The sequence below is a fragment of the Mastigoproctus giganteus genome, chromosome 2, assembly GCF_048544385.1.
Source record: "Mastigoproctus giganteus isolate SK-2022 chromosome 2, ASM4854438v1, whole genome shotgun sequence".
Lineage (NCBI taxonomy): Eukaryota > Metazoa > Arthropoda > Arachnida > Uropygi > Thelyphonidae > Mastigoproctus > Mastigoproctus giganteus.
Window position 1 is genome coordinate 192,060,586 of NC_143576.1, and position 20,456 is coordinate 192,081,041.

The following is a 20,456-nucleotide window of genomic DNA, read 5'->3' on the forward strand; positions in this document are numbered from 1 at the left end:
TTTCATCTGAGAAACAAAGTCATGAAGCATTAGAGCAAAATGTTAATAAGCAAAAAAATTATAGGCACTTAAATATCATTTCAGGTCATATAGACACAAGGAGAACAGCAGGATTAAACTACATATGTCATTCGCTTATTTCTTTCTGTCATAAATAATATTTGAATAACATTAAGAATTAATTTCCAACTTAGAAATATCTGTGTTCTTTTCTTTTACTCTTAATGTTAATTTTACAGGAATATTCAAGTAAGCAATACTCCAGACGTGTCAACTGATTCAGTTGCAGAGTTAACTGTTACTCTGATGCTAGCTTCTGGCAGACGGTTAATAGATGCATCTTCAGCCATAAAAAAGTAAGGTTGTATATGTGTATGTATGCATATTCTTAATATTTGGCATGTAAGACAATAAATTTTAAACTTTGCATCCAGGTACATGCTATTGGCATCTTCCATTCCAAATAACAAGTACAGTAGAATTTCATAATCTGGCATTTTCAAAAATCCAGAAATATTTTTGAATATTTTTTTGAATAGTCAGCCATACAGGGCAGAGGAGAATATAGGCTGGCCAGACTTTAATAAGAAAAAATTTAACTGTAGGAGATTTTCAGTACTAGCCCACAGTATAGTATGTAATGTGTATTTACTTTTTAAGGCGATTTGATTGTTGAAATTATATTACACCATTTATACCTCATATTAAAGAAGATGATAGTTACAACACTCATGCCGAAGGTGGAATTTGAACTCTGTCTTTTCATAGACAAGCATGCTACTTATTGGACTAATCCAGCAGCATGGGTTCACATTTTGACTTAAATGCTGGTGGCTATTACTCTCTAGAGATTAAGAATCAGAAGCTACTATATAATTTAATGAAAGTATTCAATTTTGGTTTCTGATTGTATTTTTAGATTGTTTAGTTAGAAAATTACATTGCTATTTTATTTTGCAATTTTTCAGCTTCCAAAATTCCCATCAGTAAAGTTAAAATTTTTTTTTTCTCTGAGCATGTGACTGCATTAAGTTAGCTCACCTGAGCTTTCAGAGTATGAATTACGTACATATTACAAATTATCCCTGAATTTTTTTTAAAAACCTAATTGCCCTCTTTTGGATGGAGTCCAGAAGCCTGAGGAAGTTTTGGGTGCACCGCCCCAGATATGGGAACAATATTCCAATGGTAAGGTGGATTTAAAATTTATAGTGTGTTGTTTCAGAAAAAAAAAAATTGTTTCGCTGTTTCGAAAAAGAAAAGTAACACTGAGAGCAAAAGAGAAAACCCAGTTTTTTAGATGTAGAGGAAGCAATATTTGTGATGTGCTTATGCTAATTCTCAGGTGGTAGATGACTTTCATCAACCGGTGAAATACCACCACTTTGCTTATTGGAGGCTTGAAGTGGTGAAACCCATGTTTAGTCTCTAGAGTAAAGTTTCCGGCATCCCCCTCTCCCCATACTTCTCCTTCAACCCATGCACGGTACTAAGTACCATAGGTTTTGATACCTTTCGTGTTTGGGGTTCTCATAAAAAAAAAAAAAAAAAAAAAGAGAGAGATTAGAAGTCAGAGTAATCCCTAATAGAGATATCTGCTATTGTCAAGACATCAGTGTTGTTGAAGATAAACATAAGAGCAGAAGAATCCTTTTTGTAAGATATAAGACAGGACTGAGTTTTAGAACGATTTAAATTGACTTAAATTACCTTTGCCCCGCTGGCGAATTACCTGGAGATCAGCATTTAAGAAATTGGTGGTGGATATTTGAGAAGTTGAAGTAGTTTGTGCAGGTCAAGGTTTCTCAAACTGGAAGGTGGAATGCAATATGTTATCATCAGCAAAACTGTGGATAGGATTTCCAGTCAATGTTAATATACAAAAGGAAAAGTGAGAGAAAGAACTGAATGTTTGGGAACACCAGCATTAGTGGAGAATTTAGAAGATAGAGAGCCATCTACCATCACTGGCAGTGAGCAGTCAGAGAGGAAACTGGATATCCAATTACAAAAAAACAGTTGGCAAACCATAAGGTCGAACTTATTCAGAAGACCTTTATGCCAAACATGATTGAAAGCCTTTGAAATGTCAAGAGCAACTGCTTGAGTTGCACGAAACTTTTCCATTGAATTTTTCCATAGATGGGAAACATAAGCCAGAATAATATCACGTGTGGATCGACACTGATGGAATCCATATTGGCAATTGTCGATCAGTTGAAAGGTTTCTAGATAGTTTTGGAGTTTGCAGTTAATTGATTTCTCCATTACTTTAGAAAGAATAGAAGCAAGTTCAGTGAGATGATAATTGGATGGGAGGGATTTGTTACGATTTTTAGGAACTGGTTGAATATGAGCAAACACCTTTAGAATAAGAAAATGAAAAAGGTGACACAAAACAGAAGTAAGCACAGGTCTTGAGAACAAGTGGAGAAATACAATCAAGACCTCGAGCTTTCTTAGTATCAAGATTTTTTAAAATTCCTCTTGCATCCTTTTGACGGAAGACCACAGGAGGCATTGAATGGAGTGTACTGGGAATGGTAGGAGGTACCAAGTTCATCAATACACAAGTTAGAAGTAAAGACAGCATAAAAATCCCTTACTATTTAATTACCCAAACCTTTCAGGGTCTTCAACACCCTTATCACATATTCTGGTTTCCAAGGATGGTATCTGACAAAACAGAGGTCTCTCTTGATAAGCATATCCCTTTGTTGTCTTAACCAATCCCATCACTCTTCTCCGTACCCTCTAAAAGGTCCACGTTTCCTAAAATGGGATCTCCATGCCTGTGTAAAATATTCAAAGTGCAGCCTAACTACTGCTTTATATAATGCAATAATTACAGAACCCTGTGAGCTACCAAAGCAGCCTATATATACTGTTCAGAAAACTTCATATCAAATGATATAGTTGCTCCAGAGTCATTTTAATTATCTACAATTTTGAGCTTGGTTGTACCCAAGAAGTACACTCTGGGTTTACTGCTAATTAGGTAAAGCACCTTTCATTTCTTTGCTTTAAACCTCACCAGCAGTAGTGGCAAGTGATGCCAAGGAAGAAAGCTCATACAGCATGAGCAAAAAAAAAAATCTACCTATCTGTAAGATTTGTATATCTCCTAACAATTTTCTAATCCTTCCTTAAATTTATTCAAACTATCCACTTCCACAACACCAGATGAAAGTTTATTCCAACAATGAATTACCTTCTAGCTGAAAGAAAATTTTTGTACATCTGTTCTGCAGTCATCCTTTTTCATTTAAATTTATATCCCCTTATGTGTGCCATCCAAGAAAGAGTAAACTAAATGCCATTAGCATTTAGTTTACTCAATCTATTTAAAGCATTAAATGCTTTAATCAGGTTCCCTTGCTGGCACCTTGTTTCCTGGCTGAAATTTGCAGAACTGAGGTTTCTTTCTTAGAAAATATCTTTTAAAAATAATCCTTTTACGTTATTGAATAATCTTGTTCCTCTTTTCTGCACCTATTCCAACAGGTCCACATTTTTCTTAAAATGAGGTTAGGCTACACCTGGAGCACTGTATACAGTGCTCAAGGTGTAGCCTAACCCTATATACAGTGTGATAATTACCTCTTTGTCCTTGTTGGTATATTTTGTGATATTCTTGAGAGAATTCTTTCAGCTATCCTAGCTGTGTATCTGCAGTTCTCAGAAAACTACTTATTGGACTGTACAGTTATGAGAGAGAGAGAGAGAGAGAGAGAGAGTGAGAGTCTTTATTGCCCTTCACGGCCATAAAGCCAGAGGTTTACAGCCTCCCGAAACTTCCGGCAAAATCTAACAATTATTTACAAAAAAAGGTAATTTTACAAACAAAAACATATTTTAATACAAAGGAGAGTACTCCTTACGAGAGTTAAGTCTGATTGAGCTGGCTTAACATCGAGATAAGAGCACTAGCTCAATCAGACAGGAACAGATGCAAGGTGCACATCAGTCATTGCTGATTAGTCCTATAGTCATAACTTTTTTCCGGTAAGTCTGGTCAACAGTGAATTTGTTCAGGTCGGCGTCAAGTGTCTGGGTTTGCTTGAGCATTTGCTGAGGGGGGGGAACCTGTCCGAGAGATGGAGTTGTGCTGAATGCGAGTAGAGCTCAGGATTGGCGCTAAGGGCAGCAGTGGGAATCCTCCAGCCACTGTTATCCCTGAATGAAGGTGTTGCAATTATGCCTGTTATCAGCTTGACTGTTGCTAGGAGACGTTGGTCGTCGACTAAGGTGGGAAGCCGTGGCATCCTGAGAGAGTCGGCAAGCTGTGTGGTGCGAATCAGAGCTGGAAGGTTGTACTTCCTGTTGGCCCACTTTAGGAGCCAGAATTCTGTGGCAAAGAATGGTTTCTTTATTGACTGTGCCACTGATGCCCAAATTTCAGCAGCATAGAGTAAAGGTGGAAAGATAACTGTTCTTATGTACCTCACGGTTGTCTTTTTATCTGTGATATGAAGGAGATGCTGTTTTGCTATCCACCAGTCTTGAAGCACGTGTGAGGAGCATGTCTATTTGGGCGTTGAATCGAAGTTTGGAGTCGAATACAACGCCCAGATCACGATGGCTGGACACAATTGGGATGAGGGTGTTGCCGACCGAAGGCTGGAGAGTTTGCAGGAGTTTGCTTCAATGAATACACCATGAATTCAGACTTAGCAGGATTGATCTTGAGCCCAAACTGGTAGAGGTAAGAAGTGACTGCAGTGAGAGTGTTGTTAATTTCCGCTTTTACCAGATCTAGGTCTTGACTGGGGATGATGGGAGTGAGTATCTTGATATCATCCGCATAGTTCAGTAGACATCGAGAATGTGCAACCAGTGGGAAGATAATAGATGAAAACAGAAGGCTCGAAAGGACCCCTCCTTGTGGGAGGGGTCCTTTCGGGCCTTCTGTTTTCGGGTCCCTAGGGAAAGCATCCCTATGTGCTTTCTGGGATTATTGCTACCCATATGCAGGACCTTGCATTTTTCAATGTTAAACCTCATTTGGTAATTCATCTGCCTAATTTCTCTAGGTCTTGTTGCATTAGCATACCCTGATTCCTGTCGTTTACCACCCTGCCAACCTTTTTATCATCTGCAAATTTAGATATTAAGCCTGATATACCTTCATTAGTATCATTGATAAATATTGAAAACAACAATGTACCCAGCACTGAACCCTGGAGAACTCCACTAATAACATTAGTCCAAGAAGAGTTGTATCCATCAATTACCACAGTCTATCTTTTGGTGCCCAATCATCTCTTTATCCACAGCAGTAACTTGCCACTAATGCCATGTTGCACAATTGAAGAGCGGTCTTCCATGCAGAACAGTGTCAAAAGCTTTACTGAAGTCTATGATGACAAAATATTTTTTTCTTCCAGTTATTTTGCTACCATGTCATAGTGACTAATCAGATTGTTCAGACAAGATTCCCCCTTAACAAATCCATGCTGCCATTTGAGTATATTGAGCACCTTGCATTCCACCATCAAGGTTGATAAACCTTATCCTGCACAAACAGCTGTAATTTCTCAAATATCCACCATCAATTCCTTAAATACTGATCTCTAGGTAATTCTCCAATGGGGCAAATATAACTTGGTTAATTTCAATCTGTCTAAAAAACTCAGTCCCACCTTATATCTCACAAAAAGGAGTCTACCATTCCTATGGTTCTCTTTGATGACACACATTTTTAGAGATCACATATCTCAATTAGGTATTACCCCCGCCGACCGGGCTAGCCGGGTGGGTAAAGTGCCTGCCTGGCAACCCAAAGGTTGTGGGTTTGAATCCCGCCTCGGGCTTGGATCAAAGTACTGCAAAAACCTTGGGAGGTGCATTATGGCCACAGAAGCCGATGCACCAACAATTACTAAAAAAAAAAAAAAAAAAGTATTACCCTGACTTCTAAACAGTGTACATCATAAATATTGCTTCCTCTTCATCTAAAGAACTGGGTTTTCTCTTTAGCTATAAGCATTACTTTACTTTTCTTCTAAGGAACTGCAAGAGCAGGTTGTGGGGTGATATACAAGAATTTTGCTAGCAGGGAAAAGGAGGTGATTACCCCTTTGTATAAGGCAATGATCAAGCCACGCCTCGAGTACTGCGTATAGATCTGTAGGCCTCATTTTAGGAAGGATATAGATTTGCTTGAGTGTGTACAGAGAAGGGCAACAAGATTGGTGAGGGGAATAAAGAGGTCCTCTTACCAAGAGAGGCTTAAGTTCTGCAAACTGCAGTGTCTAGACTAAGCACCTGTGAGGTGATCTCATTGAGGTGTATAAGGTCTTAAATGGGTTGAGCAAGCTGAATGCTGATGGGATTCTTCCTCTTGCTCAGATTAAGAACCTGAGGGAGCACAGATTCAAATTGAGGAAAGACAGTTGTAGAATAGATGTGTGGAAATTTGACTTTAGCCAGCAGGTGGTTAATTGCTGGAACAAACTTCCATCTGTTATTGTGGAAGTTGATAGCTTAAATAAATTCAAGGAGGAACTGGACAAACTTTTAGAGGGAATGGTTGTGTGAAATTTTTTTTTTTTTTTTGGCTGATGGTACATAAGCTCATATGCTTGCTTTCTTGCATCACATGGCTCTATACTATTAACTACTCACTCTACAGATCTCAAATGTGATCTACCATAGAATATTGTTCCAAAATTCCCTAAAACTCTCACACATTTAGACTCCATTTAAAAGAGGACAGTCAGATTAATTGACTCATCTCTTAACACAGTCTCTCTCTCTCTCTCTCTCTCTCTCTCTCTCTCTCTCTCTCTCTCTCTCTCTCTCTCTCATGTGGCATATGTAATTTTGCCTCTTTCTCCCAATATAAATAAATGCATCATACATTTGCATCTATTCACTCTTCATCACTAAACTCACTGGGCTACCTGTTCTTCATTTATTCTTTCTATCTTTGTTTTCTGGAACAACCGTATCCTTTTCCTATTTCCTGAAAATTGCAGCCTGTGAGTCCAATGTTAAGAAGTTCCTTTTTAGCCTCCAAGTTCTGTGTTTGTGGTTATAGAGCTAACAGTGCAGAATCTATGTTTTTGTCTCCCCTAACTTAATTCATAATTTTAAAGTGGACTCATCTGTTTTTAATTTAGTCTTTAACTGAAAGTTAATCTCAGCTTTATTTTAATATATAAATGTAAGACACTTCATTTTCTGTTATCTTTTATATTAGGGGTGAGTGGAAATATGCTTGGAGTCCACTTTGGCTTTGTGGACAAGGTCTGAAAGATGCTGTAGTTGGCATTGTTGGAATGGGAAGAATTGGTAAGAGATTGAAATAATCAATTCATTATCATTATATTTGCCATCTAAAATTTAATCTCATAGGTTCATGTATTCAGATAGTAAAGGGCAACTTTGAAATAACATGGGTTTGACATCTGACTTATTCTTCTGAATAATTTTTCTGTCAGTTGTAATAATGACACTTTCTGCATTAAGAGAATGTTTAAATTTAACAGATTCAACAGATTGGAGCAAAAGAGAAATTACAGAAATTCTGTATAACATAATTGTAAACTCTATTTTAACCTGTGGAACTGAGAGCTAATGTGAAATAAAGTTTATTGATAAAAAATTAAAATCTTCAGAAATGAGAGTTTAAATAAAATAAATGTAACTAAGAAATGAAAGCATTGGCAAGACCATATCACAAATGAGGACATAAAAAACTGCAGGTTAACAAATATTCCTCAAAGGTAAGTGAAGAAAACTTAAGATGGTATGAGCATGTAGAAGGGACCTTAGCTAAAGAGATGTGTTCGGCACCTCCGTAGCCAGGTGGGCAGGAGCAGCAGTGTGTGGCATACGCTTCTTGATTAGAACGGGGTTCGAGCCCGTGACCACCAAATATGGAGGATGCAGAAAGGTCAGGGAATGACCACTGCATATCCCTGGAGCAATATGGTCTTAGTTTCTAATGCTCCTAAGAACCAAATAATAACCACAAAGATGTGTGAAGCAAAAATTAATGGTAATAGGCAGACCAAGGAGATGGACCACTGATATCAAAAGCAAAAATTAGAAAGAGAGCACTTACTCTACTAAGTGCTAAAGATCTAACAGGAAATAGGATGGCATGGAGGACTGATAGTCCATAAGAACTGATTTTTACTGCCATATTTATCTGTGCAACCACTTGAGTAAAGTAGATTTGGATGATGATGATGGTATTGATTATAAAGCCAAAGATAAATTGCTCCCTCCCCTACAAGCCCGTCACCACCAAATATGGAGGATGCGGAAAGGTCAGGGAATGACCACCGCATATTCCGGAGCAATATGGCCTTAGTTGCTAATGCTCCTAAAAACCAAATAACAAACAAACAAACAAACTCCCCTACAACCTCGTAACAAACAGGTCTGAAAGACCATTTTTACCTTTTTTCCCAGTGGTTCACATCTAGTGCGTGTGAGTTTGGCAAACCTGATGCTCCAAGCTGGACATGTAGAAACCTTTACATTTTAAATTTATATAAATTAATTTATGTATATTCAGTAATTTCAATATGATTATTTTACCATTCTGTTGCCATTTATTGATGTTCTCATGTATCACATTGCTATCTGTAGTAAGGCATAAATTAGTTCATTCTCATTTGCAGTAATTTTGAATCTAACTGTTAAGGAAAACACACTTGGCATATTATGTTTACATCATCCCCAGAACTCTTTCATTGAAAGACATTTTTTTTTATTTATTTTTTATTTTTTATCATTTTTACAGTATCATCATTCTTCTCTTTCTTGGTGATTCCCTTCTACCTCTGACTCTCTTCTGTTCTTATTTTTTATTTTATTATTATTTATTTATTTTTCTTTGCTTGCTGTGAGAGTCTACCTTCTCTCTCAGGGTACTTGTCCCACCCAGATTGTGGACAGTTGGTGAAGGCAATGGGTAACCACCCCAACTATTTTATCCCCAGATATGGCATACAATTCAAAAATTGTGTGATGTAGCAGTGGGATTGGCAATATACCCAAGTGTCATGCCTATCAGAGGAGTTTGTAGGGTCCCCCAGGTCGTTGACCAGCAAAACCCTGAGATGTAAGTAGGAAGTATTAGAGATATGGTTAGCTGGAATATTATGAAAATGAACAGGATGGATAAATTAGAGAACTTTAAATAGCAAATGGATAAAATAATAAAATATTGTAGGATTTGAGACAGGTTGGAAAAGGAAAGGGAACTTTGGGAGTGATGGGGATAAGATTTTTATATTCTGGAGGTAATGAGAGAGTAAGAATGGAGTAGGAGTTTTGACTAAGCAGGTATCTGGAAGTGTTATGTTAAAGAGGTGTCATGCCTATCAGAGGAGTTTGTAGGGTCCCCCAGGTCGTTGACCAGCAAAACCCAGTAAGAGTGAAAGCAATGACATTAGTACAAGTATATATGCCGATGAGGACAAGGAGACAGGAAATTTGAGCAACTAGAAAATGTAATTGAGAGAGAGATCAGGCAGACAGATTTTTGGTGATTGAAATGCAGTAGTTGGAGAAGAAAAGGAGGGGAAAATATGTGGGATGATATGGGTTGGGTAGCTGGAATTAGAGGAAAAGATTATTAGTAGTGGCAAATGATGCAAGAAAGCAGGCTTATACAGCATCAGGAAAAAAAAAAACCTTCCCACATCACCTGCCCATCCCCTCTACTTCTACATCAGATGGAAGTTTGTTTCTATAATCAACTACCTACTGACTGAAAGCAAATTTCCATACGTCCATCCTGCAACCATCCTTCCCCAGTTTAAATTTATGTTCCCTTATATGCGTTGCCTGAGCAAGAGTAAGGATGCCATCAATATTTAGCTTACTCAATCCATTCAAAGCCTTAACACCTCAATCAGATTTCAGTGCAGGTGCCTAATTTCTGGATGCTACAGTTTGCAGAACTAAACTCTTTCTTGGTAAGAGTACCATTTTGTTCCCTCCCCCATTCATCATATTGCATTTTTCTGTACCCTTTACAACAGTTTCGCATCTTCCTAAAATGAGACTTCCATACCTGTATGCAGTACTTAAGCTATGACCTAACCATTGCCACATATAACAGGATAATCACTTCCCCCTGCTTGAAAAATTTCTGTATATCACCAAAAAAACTCCATGAGCTGTCCTAGTAGCCTGTTGACTCTGCTCAGAGAACTTCATGGTTCTGACTGCACAGTTTCCCCCAAGTCTCTTTCATTCTACACCCCTTTGAGTGCTGTACCACATGGTTAGTATGTTGTTGTTCTGGGATTGCAGCTACCCAGCGCAGTACCTTGCACTTAAATTTATCAATATTAAACTTCAGTTGTCACTTCTGAATCCATTTTCTTAATTTTTCTAGATTTTGTTGTAGTAGCATACACTGATTACTGTCATTAACCACCCTGTCAACATTTAGCCTGATATGCCTTCATCACTGTCATTCCTAAATATTGAAAAAAATGGACCCAGCACTTAACCTTGGGGGCTCCACTAATAACATTAGTCCAAGAAGAGGTCTTCTTGCACTCAGCCATCCCTTTGGTTCGAGGGTACAATCTGTGCAGATGAAGAACTGTTAGCTCCTGGGATTAGATAAGTTTTTTGGGAAATTTTGGCATCTTTTAACACATTAAATTGTGTTCAGTGAATAGTTTAATAGTCTTGTTCGTTAGCTTATTTTTAAATTTAGATAGAGATTTTGTAAGTGATGACTAATATTTGTAGAGCTTTTGTATCAGTGATTTGGCATGTGTAATGTGTAGTGTAAATAAGTAGTGTAATTTTAATTGTGATAAATAAGTAGCTCGAAGCTTCTAATCATGTAGATTGACATGTTTTTTTTATTTTTAGCTAAGAGATTTTATGTTTAGTAAGGCTATAAGTAATTTAAAACCCTATGAACGTAAAGGTTTAACTTAAACTTGATAATGTATATATTATTGCATTTGGATATATATTAACTGCTCTAGCCTCACACTAGAGTAGCAAAGCAACAGGCTCAAAGTAGTGGGAGTGCTATTGCTTGGGGAGAACTGAAAGGGGTGGTTCTCCTATAAATCTCTGTCCAAAGAAATGTGTATTTGTACAATGTTTGCAGATCTTTCTGGAACAGGACATGACGCAGCCATGGGGGATGTCTTTGTGGGTGTTCGGGGGCAGAGAGTGTGAAGAAATTAGCACCAATACCAGCATTCTGATAGGTGTTTGAGAACTTAGAGTAGGGTGGATGTCATCAATGGAATTAAAATTGGGACCTTGGCAGATCTCAGCTGGCCAACTCAGCGGCAATCCCCACAGCAGGTAGGTAGTTATCAGAGAAATGAGAATATATTGTACAAAAAGGATAGATGGAATAGGACCAGGGCATGTCTGCCAGGGAGTAAAAGTAGATGATGTAGAACAGGTATCATCTTTTAAGGGCACAAAGTGATATTTTTGTACATGTTGAGAGTAGGAGATCTGCAGACTTACTTAACAAGATCAAGGTAGTGTTGGGAAAAAGTAATGTGAGTTAGGATTGAATTTGAAAGTGTCTGCAATTCTTCCTAGACACAATGGAGGGAGTACATGTTGAGATCTTTCTCAATCAATTCATCCATGGAGAGAATGTGCAAGAATAACGGGGCAGAATTTTTCTCAGCACAGTCTGTGCTTGTTAGTACAATGCATACAGGAAAGACATCATTTCATTGTGTTCTTTGTTGCAGTCTCTAGGGTTTTCCCATTCATTGCTGGATCCTCTCTACTGGTATTTGTCACATAGAAATAGTAAAGAAGGAGATGAGAGAAAGGGTAATCTCCTGGAAAATAAAGTGACGAGTTATGTTAGGTGAAAGATAAAATAGATAAGAAAGAGATTGAACAGTGGGTGTCCACTAAATCCTGCCCCCAATGGGTGGTCTGCAGTGTTCCTGTCTTAGGACTGGATCATCCCAACTTGCATGACAGGGTCAGTAGAAAACCCAAGAAGGTATAAAGTAGAATCCCACTCTTGAGATTTTCTCACAGCCAGAACCAGCAGCCAAACCAAACAGTCCAGCAGCCAGTCCTAATGGGTTAGTGTCATTTTGAGATATTATCCCACTCCATATGCTGGGATCAGGAGTCCAATCAGGAATTCAGGTCCATGTTATAGTAGAATCCCATTCTGAAGATTTCTTCAGAGCCTTCATTCAATCCTACCCAGAGGAAGTCTGCATTAACATTAACAGTATTATTCCAAAAGTGAAGTTCAGAGAAGGTAGTGTTATGTTGGGCTGTTTCTCATGGTATTGCCTAGTTCCTTTTGTAGTTGTGCACAGAGCCATGAATACCAACACCTGCCTTAACAATTTGGATCATCGCATGCTCCCTGTGGCCGACCGGGCTAGCCGAGTGGGTAAAGTACCTGCCTGGCAACCCAAAGGTCGCGGGTTCGATTCCCGCCTCGGGCTTGGATCAAAGTACTGCAAAAAACCTTGGGAGGTGCAATATGGCCACAGAAGCTGATGCGCCAACAACTACCAAATCAAAAAAAAAAAAAAAAAAAAAAAAAGCTCCCTGTGATGTGGCAGTTCTTTGGTACTAATTTAACAGATGTTGGAGACTGGTTCGTAGACATTAATGTACAAAAGTAGGAATAGCAGTGCAGGGTCCCAATTTGAACTCTCTATGGAACATCTACGGAATGAACTGGAACATCAGGTAAGAACCACACTGACACGTCCTGTGTTGGTAGCTGAACTGGCTGCTGTTCTGGAGGAGGAATGGAAGACTATACCCACTGTAGTCTTTTGTTGGTGAAAGCATGTGGTGGGGAGTGTCATAGGGGAGGCAACATGCTACTGAAATGAGCAGCAGTGATGGCACTGAAATCTACATGTCTTATATTTTTTGGAGGGTAGCGTATACATGGAAACTTTTAATATCCCATTTTTATTAAAGATGTCCAGATAAGGATTCTTCAATGAAAATGGGATGAAATATTTGTTGTATTCAGTATCTGTGTTTTTTTTTTTTTTTTTTTGCTAGATAAAGGTTTTTTTGTTTTCCCTCTGTCATAGTACTATCATTATCATACAGGGTGAGTACATGAGTACAAAAGTAGAGTACATGAAGTTATTACAGTTGCCTTTTTTATTTTCAGGTGCATAATATGTAGACAGTGTTGGCTGAAAATTTGACAGCTGATGAATGTAAGGGGATACTTAAACAGTACTGGAAGACTGAGAACATGGAATTTGTCCAGATGGAGTGGTGTAAAGTCTTCAACACCACTCTCCCAAAAAGTCTATTCATCTACACACTCTGTGACAAATTTGACCATTCAGGATCCATTGCTTATGCACCAGAAAGTGGTGCATAAGCAATGACTAGTGACTATTACCACTCCTCAAAACAGAATGTTAGTATCACAAGCATTCTTGCAAAGGCCAAAGAAATCAACCAGAGGACTTCTGAAGAGTTAGAAATTTCACCCAGAACTTTGCATCAGTTAATGGAGCATTTACATTTGAAGCCTGAGGCTGTTAACACTATTTGTTCAGAAGATTATCCAGATTGAGACTTGCAATTTTGCAAGATCATACGATATAGCAAGTAAGTTAAGACTGGACAGTATACTCTTTGTGGAGATTATCTTGGCTGACTAAGCTTTGCTTTAAATTGACAGGCCATGTCAAGAAGCACAATTGTGTTTACTGGTCATCTGAAACCCCCCCCCCCCAAAGTCATGATATAAGAACAGTTAAACCAACTAGATGCTATAATTTGGGATAGAATTTCATGTTTTGGAATCATTGGACCTGTGTTTTCTCATTAATACAGTCACAGGAGACACATGCCCAAACATGTTGAGAGACATCAACATGTCTCTCAACTATACCAGCAACTCCGTCATGCAGAATTGCAAACTATCCACCTGTCACATATTGAAGGGAGTACCATCTAGCAGGATGGTGCTCCCTTTATTATGTGTAACAGGTGGATAATTTGGCAAGGGTCAATAAAATAACCATGTGGCCATTTGATTTTATGTTGACTTTTTACTTTTAGGGAGTCCTTAAGGAAAAGGTATGACTTGGAAAACTCATACCATTAATGATCTCAAACACTTCATTACTGGTGTCTTTCAGGAAGTGAAATGCAAACATCAAGATCTTTGTGCCAAAGTGTGTCACAGTATAGCAGATAGGCGCCTCCGTAGCCAGGTGGGAAGGAGCAAAAGTGCGTAGCACATGCTTCTTGATTAGACCGGGGTTAGAGCCCGTCACCACCAAATACGGAAGATGCGGAAAGGTCAGGGAATGACCACTGCATTTCCCGGAGCAATATGGCCTTAGTTGCTAATGCTCCTAAAAAAACCAAACAACAAACAAACAACAGTATAGCAGATGGAGACTCCAGGAATGTGTGAACAGTGAGGGCAAAACATTTTTAGCACCTAAAGAATTAACATTTTTGTGTGTTTTTCTCTCTTAAACAGTTCATATACATTAAACAACTGTATATTTACTTTTTCTCCATCCTATATATTTTGCTTAATGTAATTAAGAAATATATTTTGACATTTTTATTTCTACAATTTTTATTTTATAATACGTATATCTTTGTTATAGGTCAGGGAGTGATGCAGAGAGTTCTGCCATTTGGAGTTGCAAAGGTCCTCTATTTTGATGTTTTTCATCCAATCAAACCTGGTAAGAAATTTAAGTATGTTCGTTTTAAGCTGTAAAGTGCATTTTGTAATGCACTTTACAATAAAGAGTGTGCCACCATTTGCAATATGCTGTCCATATCGTTTCATGAAAAAATTGTTTTTAATTACCTCATATTTTGTACTTTAAAATCCAAGTATTCCTTATTACTGAAAACTACAAAAAACTATAGCAATATCATACAGCATAAACAAAAAAAAAAAAAAAAAAATTCCAACATCACCCATCCCCTCCAATAGTTTGTCTAGTCTGAAGGTAAACTTCCACACATCTATACTGCAACCATCGTTCCCTAATTTGAATTTAGGCCCCTCACATATGTAGTCTGAGCAAGGTCAACAATGTCATCAGCATTGAGCTTTCTCGATCTATTCAAAGCCTTAAACACCTAAATCAGATCACCTCACAGGGTCCTAGTTTCCAGACACTGCAATTTGCAGAACTGAAGATTTTCTTGGTAAGAGCACCCTTTTGTTTCTCTCACCAATCTGGTTATCCTTTTCTGTACCCATTCTAGCAGATCTACATTCAAGACATTTAATCACAATTTTGTCAGTACGTCTCACCACTCCAACTTCAAACAAATCACTGCATGAATACAGCTATTTACTGAATGGTGTGACATCACTACATGCCTGGCAGAGATAGAATGGGCATGCACAGATGGAATTACTCTAGGAATCCACTCAAGGTGAATTCCTAGAGCGATGTTGTTTCGAAGTTTGAAATTTTTTGGGACGCAATTCCGTGTGCCCAAAATATTTGTGTGCCATAGGTTTACCACCCCTGGCCTAGTAGCTTCTACGATTATTTCCCTGAATGTTTCCCCATTTAGAATTGCAGTTGGTAAATTCCACATCAATACTGATAACTGCCACTTAGTGGTTCTTTTATCTGTCAATTCTTAATGCACTGCTGATAATCAAATCAAGAGTATTGCTTTCTCTTGTTGCCTTTTTAACATGCTGCTGTAGAAAACTCATCCAGTAAATCTGCATAAGTGTTGCTAGTGTGTGAGTGAAAAACCCACATGTTCCAGTCAGTATCTGGAAAGTTTATCTCCAGTTATAAGACATTCTGGTTTACTGGCTCACTATTTCTCTGTATAACTGTTTATTATACTTATTACAGTCATTAGGCCTGTAATGCACTCCAACTCTCATTTTTGTTTTTACAGTGCTTACCTCACACCAAACTGACTCAACATTGCACTGGCTACTCATGTCAAATGGATTCACTGTATTGGAATTAATTGCTTCTTAACTAATAGCATAACTTCCCCTTTCTGTGCTCTATACACATTGCACTCACCATATTTAAATTCTGTATTTCTTACTTCAGAGTAACACCACATCTATAGTATCCGTACAATGTCTGCATGTCATAACTTAATAGTGGCAAATGATTCAAAAAAGCAAGCATATATACCATCGGCCTAAAAAAAAAAAAAAAAAATCCCTTCCTATTTGACCTATCTATCCCCTACAATAGTTTGCCTAGTTTTTTCAATCTATCTACTTCCACAACAACAGGAGTTTTGTTCCAGCAGTCAACCACCCACTGGCTAAAGGCAAACTTCCACACATCTATTCTGCAACCATCTTTCTTCAATTTGAATTTCTGCTCCCTCGTGTATGTAGTCTGAGCGTGTATGAGACTATCTTACAGGTCTTTAGTCTCCAGATGCTGCAATTTGTAGAATAGAAGCCATTCTTGGTAAAAGCATCCCCTTTGTTTTCATCACCAATTATGTTGCCCTTCTCTGTTCTTATTCTAGCAGCTCTACATCCTTCCTAAAATGGGACTTTCAGACCGGTATGCAGTGCTCAAGATGTGGCCTGACCATTGTCTTATACAATGGGATAATCATCTCCTTATCCCTGCTAGCAAAATTCTTCTATATCATTGACAAAACCCCATGAGCTGTCCTGGCAACCAGTCTTCACTGCTCAGAGAACTTCATATCTGACTGCACAATTATCTCATTGTTTCTTTCATTTTCCACTGATAGTGGTACCACACAGTTGGTATGTTACTCTAGGGGTTAGTGCTATCCATATGCAGTACTTTGCATTTGTCAGTGTTAGACCTCAGTTGTCATTTCTCAGCCTGACTACCTAATTTTTCTAGATCTTGTTGCAGTAGCATACTGTCATTACTGTCAGTAATCATATAGTCAACCTTTGTATCATTTGAAAGCTTAGACATTAAGCCTGATATATTTTCATAAGTATCATTAATAAATGCAGGAAACAACAATGGGCCTAGCATCAAACCCTGTGGAACTCAACCAGTAACATTAGTCCATGAAGAGCAGTGTCCATTGATAACAACTGTCTTCTCCCATTCAGCTATCCCTTTATCCATAGCAGTAACTTGCTCTTAATGCCACACTGCTCCAATTTGTATAGCAGCTGATTATGTGCAACAGTATCAAAAGCTTTCCTGAAATCCAAGTCCATGGTATCAACATTATTTTTTTGCATCCTCACTGGATACTATGACTGTATCATAGTATCCAGTGAGATTCTTTGTACATTATTGCTCTTTGACAAATCTATGCTATGTATGAAGTGTAACTGCTCTCCTATGTAGATGGTCCTGCATATGGGCCATGTAGACAGATGGTCCATATGCAGTGACACAATTATTCTTCAACTAGTGACTCCATTATTTTCCGTGGAACAGAGGTTAAGCTAACAGGTCTGTAATTACTTGTCACTCTTTGATCCCCTTTGTGAATTGTGGATACGTTCACACCTCTCCAGTCCTCGGGGACTTTCCCGGAATCCAGAGATGTTCTCATAATTGTGGCTAAGGCTTTCCTTACCTACTTTGCTGTCTCCTTTAATATAATTACCTAAATCCCATCCACTCATGAAATTATATCAAGCTTAATGTCTTAGTTTGCAGATGATACAAAGGTTGGCAGGGTGATTAATGACAGTCATCGTAGTGATTTACTGCAACATGATATAGGAAAATTGGATCAATGGGCTGAGAAATAGCAGTTGAAGTTTAACATTGACAAATGCAAGGTACCACATATGGGTAGCAGTAACCCCCATAGTAACTTATCAACTGTGTGGTACTACATTCAGGTAGTGGAGAATGAAAAAGACCTTGGGAGTAATTGTGCAGTCAGACATGAAATTCTCTGAACAGTGTAGATATATTATTATGGTAGCTCATGTGGTTTCATGAATGTTATACAGAAACTTTGCTATGATTATCCCTTTGTACAAGGTTGTGGTTAGGCCACATCATGAGTACTGTATACAGGTCTGGTTTCACTTTAGGAGGATGTAGATCTGCCAGAACAGGTGCAGAGAAGGGCAACTAGACTATGAGGGGAGCAAAAGGGTGCCCTTACCTAGAAAAGCTTCAGTTTTGCAAATTGCAAACTAGGCACCTCTGGGGAGATCTGACAGGTGTTTAAAGCCTGGAATGAATTGAGTAAGATGTATGTTAATGACAGTTTTCCACTTGCTGAGACCACACACACATGAGAGGACAAAAATTCAAGTTGAGGAAGGATAGTTACAAGATAGATGTGTAGAAGTTTTCCTTCAGCCAGCAGGTGGTTGATTGTTGAAACAGGCTTCCATCTGTTGTGGAAGTGGAATGGTTGAATAAATTCAAGGAAGAACTGGAAGATTTTTTTTTTTTTTTTTTTTTTGCTGATGCTGTTATAAGCTTGCTTTCTTGCATCAATTGCCATTACTGCTACAACTGCCCTAAGTGCCTTTCTTACTTTCACGTCAGCAATTTCTCCTCCACTTTCCTCTCAATTATTCCTAAGTCATTTAGCTCCCTGTTAGAGTTTGATAAACTTCTGGCTTTCACTCAAACAACTCCTCATGTGAATGTATATACAGAATACTTATTCAGTTTGTCAGCAGCCTGATCAGAATCATCAGCAGTTCAACCATTAATATTAAGTGTACTAGTGTGATTCATCTCCTTCCCTCTAGTGTTTATAAGAAAAGAAGTCTTTGTGTTATTTTGCTTTGCAACCTTTTCCAAAGATGTCTCATAATTACAGACTATTTTATATCCATCATAGGCTTCTGTTATCACTTGATAATTTATATGCATCCCATGCATTTTTCTTCTATCACAAGTCTCATTAGTTTATCTGACATTTATTTAGGTCTAATCCTTGACCACTATTTCTTAGTTAGTATGAAAAGCCTTGTAGCTTCTATGATTATTTCCTTGAATGCTTTATATTTAGAATTTTCTGATGGTAACATCAGTTGGTGCCACTGTATGGAATATAAAAATGTCTGATACCTTTACCTTTCACAATTGAATCAAGTAAATCTCACATTAATACACTGAACACTGCCACTTAGGGGTTCTTTTATCTGCAGATTCTTAATGCATGAATAATAAGTAATCAGATCAAGAGTATTGCTTTCTTTGTTGTTGCCTTTCTAACATGTTGCTTTAGAAAACAGGCATCCAGTAAATCCAAAAAAGCCTTGCTAGTGACTGACCTTTGCTAGTGATTGACTGACCCAAAGTTCCAATCTGTATCGGGAAAGTAAAAATCCCCCATTTAAACACATTCTGTCCTACTCTTGTTTCTCTGTACAGTTGTTAATTGTACTCATCACAGTCATTAAGCTTATAGCATATTCTTACTCTCATTTTTACTTTCCCAGTGCTTATGTCTCACCAAACTGACTCAACTTTGCATTGACCACCCACGTCAACTGGATGCACTATTAGATTTTGTGCTTCTTAACTAAGAACATAGCCCACTTATGTCCTGTCTGTCCCATCGTGGCCTTAGTTGCCCTTGCATCATAAAAACCAAAATCAAATCAAACTTGTCTGTCCTTTCTGTACACATTGTATTTCCCATATTCAAATTCTGCATCCCTTATGTCCTGAGTGGCAACACTTCTGAGATATCTGTGCAATGTCTACATTTGATGGCTTTTAAATATTCTTACAATTTATTTATGGTTTTTTTTTTTATATGACTGAAGATTTCATTGAAGGGGACACATTTTACCATAATAACGTAAAAACCCACACAATTCCAGCTATCGGTATTATTGAAAGCTGGAATTGTGTGGGTTTTTACGTTATTATGGTGAAATGTGTCCAGTGCAGTAAGATCGAGATCAATAAGAAATGTGCAATAAGATCGAGTTTACTACCCATTTGCCAACTGGGGCAGCCGGGTGGGTAAAGTGCCTGTCTGGTAACCCAAATGTCGAAGGTTCGAATCTCTCCTCGGGCTTGGATCAGAGTAGTGCAAAAGCCTTGGGAGGTACATTATGGCCACAGACGCCAATGTGCCAACAACTACCAAAAAAAAAAAAAAAAAAAAAATACTACCTGTTTATAATTAGATGCTTGAATAGAAAAGCCCCCTTAACTTGGAAGGTGCAAATTGTTTAATGGCAGTGACCTCCAGAAATGTGCTTTAGTAAAATGTGAGGATCCCATCAGAATTCAGCGTGCTGAACCCATTCAAGGCCTTATACACCTCAATCAGATCACCGTGCAGGTGCCTAGTCTCCAGCCACTGCAATTTGCAGAACTTAAGCCTCTCTTGATAAGAGGATCCCTTCATTCCCCTCACCAGTCTTGTTGCCCTTCTCTGTACACGCTCAAATAAATCTACACCCTTCCTAAAATGAGGCCTCCAGACTGTACGCAGTACTCAAGGCGTGGCCTGACCATTGCCTTATACAGAGGGATAATCACCTCCTTTTCCCTGCTAGCAAAATAACTTGG

At 38.2% G+C, this 20,456-nt stretch overlaps 1 protein-coding gene across 1 annotated transcript in view; it reads left to right on the forward strand.

Annotated features, from left to right (window-relative positions):
• The window catches only part of LOC150089866 (glyoxylate reductase/hydroxypyruvate reductase-like), a 151,727-nt gene that overhangs the window by 56,864 nt on the left and 74,407 nt on the right, over positions 1-20,456 (forward strand). Inside the window, exons 4-6 of the mRNA XM_090368871.1 lie at positions 240-356; positions 7,205-7,296; positions 14,601-14,681. Of these exons, the coding sequence (XP_090224997.1) occupies positions 240-356; positions 7,205-7,296; positions 14,601-14,681 (290 nt within the window). The remainder of the gene's footprint in view (positions 1-239; positions 357-7,204; positions 7,297-14,600; positions 14,682-20,456) is intronic.